The sequence below is a fragment of the Camarhynchus parvulus genome, chromosome 3 (genome assembly GCF_901933205.1).
Source record: "Camarhynchus parvulus chromosome 3, STF_HiC, whole genome shotgun sequence".
NCBI classification, from domain to species: domain Eukaryota; kingdom Metazoa; phylum Chordata; class Aves; order Passeriformes; family Thraupidae; genus Camarhynchus; species Camarhynchus parvulus.
The window spans coordinates 39,088,729-39,097,070 of NC_044573.1; the positions used below are offsets into that span (position 1 = coordinate 39,088,729).

At 36.7% G+C, this 8,342-nt stretch overlaps 1 protein-coding gene across 1 annotated transcript; it reads left to right on the forward strand.

Moving 5' to 3' along the window:
- Positions 1 to 6,208: 6,208 nt before the first annotated feature.
- CCR6 (C-C motif chemokine receptor 6) lies at positions 6,209 to 7,939 on the forward strand. The gene is made up of 2 exons (XM_030946242.1): positions 6,209 to 6,217; positions 6,854 to 7,939. The coding sequence occupies exons 1-2, from the start codon at positions 6,209 to 6,211 to the stop codon at positions 7,937 to 7,939; spliced, it is 1,095 nt and encodes a 364-aa protein (XP_030802102.1).
- The last annotated feature ends 403 nt before the right edge of the window (positions 7,940 to 8,342 follow it).

Sequence of the window (8,342 nt, forward strand, 5' to 3'; positions counted from 1 at the left end):
CATAGGTGTGCATGCTGCCTTTCTTTTAGGATTAAAAAAGATGACATACTGTGTCATTTCAGAAAAACCGTGTGGATTCTGGAACAACTCAGACAATGGCTTAGCTTTCCCTATCTTTAAATATTTTCTTTCCTTAATTACTGGTGGCAGAAAACTAACATGTGGTGAGATTTGAAAAACCACAATTACCATATTAGGTAAGCGAGAGCAGATTTCCTTTCAGAATCTAACATATGAATCAAAAATAGCTAACACACAGATTGACAAGTAGTTGTGTTGAAAAGAACAAACTCTTTCCACTTGCTACAGTGTGAAGGTGAAGCACACTGTGGACTAGGCTGGCTGATTGAAAGAAACTGTGTTGAAAAGGTAAGGTGGACTACGTACCTTGTGGTAAATTTGGAATTCACCAAACAGTGAATTCTTCACCTTCTGAAAGATTGTTATTTGTGCTGGATATTGAAATCATTTCAGACTAAAAGCACAAGATACATTTAAATTAGAAAGCGCCTGATTATGAACAAGGTGAGCAATAGTATTTGTAAAGCATTGGCCTCTGATTTATTTTTAATTAAGCATTAAAACTCTGATGTATATTTTGATGACTCTCATACCATGACAATATGTTGATAATATTCAGTTTTTTCACAGGCTAATCTTGGTATTCCAAAGGTAAGTTGTTGTCTGAGAGAGATGTTGGAAGCTGTTACTAGAAGAGCTTGTCTGAATATGTATTACAATCATGATGGACTTGGGGATTTGGAGTCGCAGATGGTTTTGTAATGGAGAGGGATTTTCTACTTCTGTTACTCATTATCTGCTGGTCAAATGACTGCCATGTGTTACATTTGTCTTTGTGCAATGAAGACAATGCAGAAAGATTGCACAAATCCATCTCTTCACTCCCCATGTTATGAGAAAGAAACACTGGAAATGCTTCAATGAAATATCCCACAATGACATGTCAGCAAACTACATTACCAAGTGTTCCTCCTCTGAATTTGCTGCTTTTAACAGGGTTTGAGCCCTTGTTTCAAACTGTCAGGGACTGTGAACAGGAATCTGTGGTTTTCTTCAGATCGTGTTTACAGAAATTGAGTTCTCTATAAACAGGATCGAGGCTGCTACATGTAGCTATGTTGCTACAAAGAGTACATGCACCTCAGTTTATCAGGAGTAAATATACTGTGCCTTGCAGCACTTGAGGGACAGGAGATTTCAAAATGAAGCTTGTGGTTTTTTTCTAAGAAAGTCCAGAAAGTACCTTCCAAGCCTCATCTCAAATTAATTAGAAGATTTCCATTATTACAATTTGACATGCAAATAACAAGTTAGCAAACCAGCACAAAAATGCAGTTAAAAGAAAAGTCAAAGCCCCTTTCAGGAAAGGTTCAAAGGATGTCTTGAAAACCTGTGAAGTTTTAATGATGGAAATTGTTATGAACTATAAAATTATAACTAAAGAGTGAAAAGTACTTCTTTATTGTGATTAAGGATGAAAAATTCACAAGGACTTCTGTCTTCACCACTTGTCTCTGCACTGAAACTCCCACATCTTCTTTCCTTCATGTTACTGGACTTTATAAAACCATTTTCAAGGACTTAACTCTGTTAATCATGTGATTTAATCATAACCTACTCCAGATCTGTGATGACAGGGAGTCATTTAGTCCAAACAGCGATAAGGAGGCCGAATTAATCTTATAGTGACCCTGCTGAAGTTATTTGAATCACAGATAGGTTTTACACTCTTTTGCTTTGTATGCATCAAACAGTGAAGATTGCTGTTCAGTAATAATAATCAAAACATGCTTTCACCACATATGCATGCACATTTCAGCAAAACAGGACTGTCATTTCAGGGTTTCAGGTATCTCTGTGTTGCTCCATGTACACATGTATTTGGTAATAGCTGAAGTCTTGGATCCTGTGAAAATGAGTGACTGAGAAAATGACTTGTGCCTGCTTAGATGATTGTGAGCCATTACAACATGGTGCTTTAAATGTACTACTTCTCTTTTTGACACCAGACAGCATTTTTGTTCCATTCACTGGGTGTGGTCAGTGGAAAGAAGCACCAAACTGAAGCTGCTAGGGAGCCACTGCTCCTGTGATATGCTCTGTTTAGGAAAAAGTGAGTAAGCAGAACATCTGTCATCCTGCATTTCTTTAGGTCCAGTGTTCTATTAATTTAATCATATCTTAGAATCTTACAAGACTGTCTAGATTCATGCCATTTTACCTTTTTTTTTTTTTCTCCTTCCTGCTAATGCAAACATCTCAGTTGTGTTCAAACCCACGTCTAGAAAAGAAACATTTCTAGGTTTTAAAATTCAGGAATCATGAAATTAAATTAAAATTTGTTCCAACTAATTTTAGTAACAGACTTGAACAGCATGAAAATGAACAGTAAATGCTTGTGCCAAACAGGCAAATGCAGCCATATTTTACTTATCTACCTGCATTTGCATATTTTTGGTTCGCAGATCTGGACAAACATTTGGGTTGTGTGCACCTTGACATGTAACAGATTTTTTTTTTCTTCTAAAACAGCTGCTAATCAATTTGGTAATTATTACTTGTCTCATTTCACAGTTTTACTCTAAGCAGTCTTGTTGATTTAAATGATTGATCTTGAAACTACTCATCTGCATGATATTAAGTGCACCCTTTGCAAAACCAGGTCATCATTCAGGACATTTCTGAGCACAATGACAATTAACATCCTGCTTATTATGATTCTGATTCTAGCTTGATCACTTTAAAAATAATATCATTATATAGGTAGGCTAGTAAGTAAATTAATAACATATTCGCCTCCAGTTTGAATTTTTTCAGCACAGCAACATTTTCCTTTACATAAAAAAACAGGTTATTGCTGTTGCTTGTGAGGAGGAAGTGATGGTTATTTCAATTTATCTCTGTACCTTTAACTAATGCTGTTATTTTTTTCTAAATTGGAGTGTGCTCTTGTTGAGGCTGATGGTAAATGTGCTTGAGGCAGTCAAAAGAATCACACATCTTCTTTCACCTGGCCGTTAGACGATTCTCAAATTGGGTAAGTACTAAAATAAAACAGGTAATCTGAAATCTGTGTATATATCTGGCAAATGTATTAAACTGAAGATATAAGTGGGGTTCTACTTACAAGGATGGACTACTCTTAAAAGTACTTAATGACTGAATTTTTTTCTTCATAGAATTCTTTTTTCCCAGGTCGGTCTTTATTCATTGTGTTTTGTTTGTATAATTCAAATAGTATATTTGCTCTTAAGATTGTGATTTAGTCTTATGTTTGAATACTTGCACACTACTTTCATAGCGAAAAGAAATGTGATGATGTGGATAAAGTGGAAACATACTAAGCTCAAAAATTCAAGGCTTATATATTTAATATTCAGAACATAGATGTTTTTGAGGTGCACATGCACAGACATGTGCTACCCATATGTATTACATAACCAATATTAGGACACACCATCTTATATATAAATATATGAAAATTTATGTTTGTATTTACCTAATACATTAATGTTAAATGAAGATGTAAATATGCAGACTATAAATTATAAAGGTGCCTACTGGAACACTGTTAGAAAGATTTAAATTGAAAAGGGTATTTTGTTTATAAGAGCTATGATTCAACTTCCTCAGCAGCCAGTGCATCTTTTAACAACTTCTGCGAATGCTGTTTCAAATTCAGAAAAGGAAGTCAGCTCAAGAGATTTAAATCAGGTCTAAATCTAATCTCTACAATTCTGATTTCAGTTTGAGTCCTTTGCTACAACTCTCATACTAACCATCCTCAGGAAGCTTCTGCTGGACAGTAGAAGTAATTTTGTGAATAAATATGTGGCTGCTGGTGCCTTTTTGAATTCCTGTAGGATCAGGAGAACATGCATCTGTCTTATGATGAGTAGTTGTTGTTCCCCACACAATCTCTGCTGAGCTCTTCTGTGAACTAAGGAGCCTTTTCTAAGTAATCATCTAAAGAGAGGTCCCTTCTTAGCCCTCCTTGCAGGCTGTGAGAAATACCCAAGGCTCCCTTTCTTCTAAATGCCTTCACTCAGTCACCTTCCTTCTGTCTGTTGTGCTTATGTTTCAGGGTGTCTTTGCCCAAGTGGAATGAAGAGTGACTTTTAGATAGAAGATATGTTGTCAGACTCTCTTTGTATATTTTAACCATGTTGGTCTTAAAAAGACATGAATGGCACACACTTAGAATGATATTTTTCTTGCAACAATAAAATAACAGTTTCTAAAATAATAACCTAGACAGGTAGCCCTTTAATTCTGTCCATCTGAAGAATTTCTGTAGCTGCCAAGTACAAAGGGTAACATACACACCAAGCAAGGTCATGAGTGTCTGGATGAGATCAGAAAGTGTAAAGCAGTGGACAGTGACTAAAATTGTGCAAAGATGGGCTAGGGGACCACAGCCCCTGGTTAATTGCATAATGTGCCTGCTGGCCCTATGCATCTCTGCACTTCTGACAGACACCTTTAAGTTGTTTGACATTTTCTTCAGAAGGTGCTCAAGTACTTTCAGGCTGTCATATTCCTGCAGCTTCTAAAAATCAGTTTTGAAAAGCCAGCAGACAAAGCTGGAGAGATAGTTAAAGATTTGTTTAAAGGGCAGAAAATCCAGATAAACTGTGATGCCTTAGCTATATCATATAGTTTAGGTCTTTACCCAGCTGCAGCCCTCTGTCATGAGCCAGCATCCCCACATGAGTCACCCTCATTATGCTTTTGGAGAGCGGTCTGTCCTTTCCCTCCCCCAATTTCCCCATTGTATCTGGACTTCATCTGCCCCACTTTTACAAATTCTCTCTCTCTCTCATTTTCAACATTAGGTAATTCCCAAATAAGGTTTTGGTTTTGTAGACTTAAAGCTGACCCATGTGCACTTCCCAATTGGTAACATGACTAGCAAAAAAGCACAAAAACTCTAGATAAAACTGCCCTTCACAGCCTTGACAATATGGGACCTCATGTTATCCTGTTCCTGAAATTACTGCTTAAACACTGCTTTGCTGGTAGGTGCAGTTCTCAGACAGCAGCTAGTGGAAAGAAGGGAAGGGCTGAACTCTTGCAAGAGGAGTCTGAGGAATGAAATCTTCTGCCCATGAGCTCCTGTGTGAGGTGGAAAAAGTTATTTAAGCCCAGCTTCCCACATGTGGTCACCAATGGCATGTTCCCCATTTTATTTTTCTGTGACTTTAGACTCTGTGATTGGATTTGCAGAAGTCTGATCCTAGATGCAAACAGTCAATGAATTTAATCCTTTACCTAGCTGAAGTCCTTCATAATTTTAAGTACTCTTAGAAGTGATGTTGAGGGGGATACCTGTCTCAAACTGAACATCTTAAGCGATACTTAACTCTAATGACTCAGATTCTCCCTTTTAAACAAAGATGGTAATACTTCTTCACCACAGGGCATTGTGCAAATTAAGTAAGCCCCATCTGTAAGACAGGTATTACAGCGATAAAAACACCAATTTTTTTTTCATAGTATGCTGTCTGAACTGCACACTGAACATTGCACAGTAAATCTGTGCACTGAGCAAAGACAAAATACGAGTGCTCGGTCTGTTCATACATTGTGTACTATCCTTTGCACTATAAGAAGATATTATTCTTTTGCTCTTCTATAACTTCATTAGTGTAATAAAAAAGGACAAATAATATGTTGAAAGTGCTGAGACACTGATAAAGGGTCAGAGTGGGGGAAAAGGGTAAATTATTGCATTAGTGTTATGACACATACTAAGGGAGTGCTGTTTATATTTTCCATATTTCCCTCAATACATGGATTGTTCTTGTCATACAGAAGTTCTCAAAGTAAAATTTAATTTATTCTAATTTCTTGTGTGGAAATTTAATGTGAAGTAGTGGTCGCATATTCTCATATATCATTTATCAGCCTATGAAAAAACATTCAATATTTAAGTCTGTGCTCTCAATAATACTGATAAAAACCATTCTCTTTCTACAACCGCACATTTTGTAGTGATGCGTGATTTGTTAACATGCTCCAATGATGAGATTCTGTTTTGAGTAGGTTTTACTCACAATTTTGTTTTTCCACTCATTCAGACTTCTTGTGCTGGTTTTCTGATCCAATCTATTTTCTTTTCAGAAATACTTGGGAAAATATTTTGAGGTCCTTCTAAACATATTTTTCTGAGAAGTGTACTGCCAAAATGAATTTTGTAAGTACCTAATTGATAAACTCTGTTAGTATATCAATAAAACAATGACTCTATAAGACCCAGTTCCTTGAGGCTGCAGATCCAAACACTGTAATTTCAGGAGTGAAAATCTGAAAAGATGTTTCTGTTAGCAGAGTTCACTGTCAAAGCACACTGTTTTCATTGGATTTTCACTACAGGTGTGGTATTTGTGGTGTAGTTAAATGTCAGGCTAGCTATCATAGATTGTCTCTCTAGCTGGTAGAGAGAAGTAATCATTTTTGGGATTGATTTAGTCAGGCTACATTAGTATGAAATGCATAGCATGCTAGAAAGGCCTGTTTGCCTTGTGTGATGGTAAAGGAAGACTAGACCCCTAATTTGAATTCATAATTTTACACTGTAGAGTCTTCTGTGACAGCAGACTTGTCCTTTCTGCACAATGTATTTAAATATTAAAGCTTTTGGGATATCCAGAAGGATTATTCCCACATTTGTATTTTAAGTATGATTTTATGAAGTTTCCTAGATAGTTCTTACAAGCCTCGTCTGTAGTGTTAAATGCATTTGTAATCGGAATGTGTGGCCAGTTATTTATAATGTTTCTACCATAAAGATAAACATCTGTGTGTTAACTGGTGTTCTCCTTTTCTACAGACAGACCTTCGTACCACCGATTACCCCTATTATTCAGACTATGCTTCTCTGATCACATCACCTTGTTCTAAGCTGGAAGTCAGGAACTTCACAAAAGCATTTCTGCCAATTGCATACTCATTGATTTGTATCATTGGCCTCTTTGGTAACATCTTTGTAGTGATGACCTTTGCTTTCTATGAAAGAGCCAAGTCCATGACGGATGTGTACCTCTTCAACATGGCCATAGCAGACATACTGTTTGTTCTTACTCTTCCCCTGTGGGCAGTGAATTACGCTGCTGATGAATGGCTTTTTGGTAATTTCATTTGCAAAATGACTAGAGGTATCTATGCAATCAACTTCAGCTGTGGCATGCTGCTTTTGGCCTTTATCAGCATGGACCGGTACATTGCTATCGTACAGGCAACAAAGTCCTTTAAACTCAGGGCAAGGACTCTCGCACATAGTAAACTCATTTGTTTGGCTGTGTGGATATCATCAATTTTAATCTCTAGTCCCTCTTTTCTGTACAATGAAAGTTACAGCTTCTCCATGAATGAAACCAAAGAGATTTGTGATCACAGATCTGCCCGAATGTATGAAAGCACAATGCTGAAATCACTGCTGCTATGGCTACAAGTTGCATTTGGATTTTTTATACCTTTCATATTCATGCTTTTTTGCTACACCTTCATTGTCAAATCCTTACAACAAGCTCAGAATTCCAAAAGAAACAAAGCAATTCGTGTGATTGTATTAATTGTAACTGTTTTCCTAGCTTGCCAGGTACCTTATAACATCGTTCTTCTCATAACAGCTGTCAACATGGGCAAGATTGACAAATCTTGTGACAATGACAAGATAATGGCTTATGCAAAATACACCACTGAAGCCATAGCATTTTTACACTGCTGTGTGAACCCTGTGCTCTATGCGTTTATTGGAGTGAAGTTCAGAAGTTATTTTGTGAAGCTAATGAAGGACATCTGGTGCAAGAGACACAAGAAAGACAATAAACGTAGTTCAAGGACAAACTCTGATACTTATCATTCAAGACAGACTAGTGAAATTCTGACTGACAATGGATCATCTTTTACTATATAATACAATTTGAACATTAGGACTGAAGGACTCTTCTCACCAAGGAACCCAAACCAATGTCACTGTGCATGTGACAGCAAGTCATCTGAGCTTCTCTGTGCCTCTAAATGAGATCCAATGATCTACACCTCCTTTCAGGAAATTAATTTAGATAAAGGAGTAATACTCTCCTGTGTAAAACTAAAGACTTATTTACTTCTCTTAATGCTCTTCTAAACTACATCCTCTTGAAATTATAAAGAAAGTGAAATTTGAAGAGGAACCCTCGTCATCATGTAAGGAAAAATTGCATCTCATCTGTCCCACAACATTGAAATATCCCCAAAATAATAAGTAAATGAATAAGGTTATGTCTAGGCTCTTTCTTACATTTATGTTGTTTCTGTTAATTACTTCTACCTGGAAA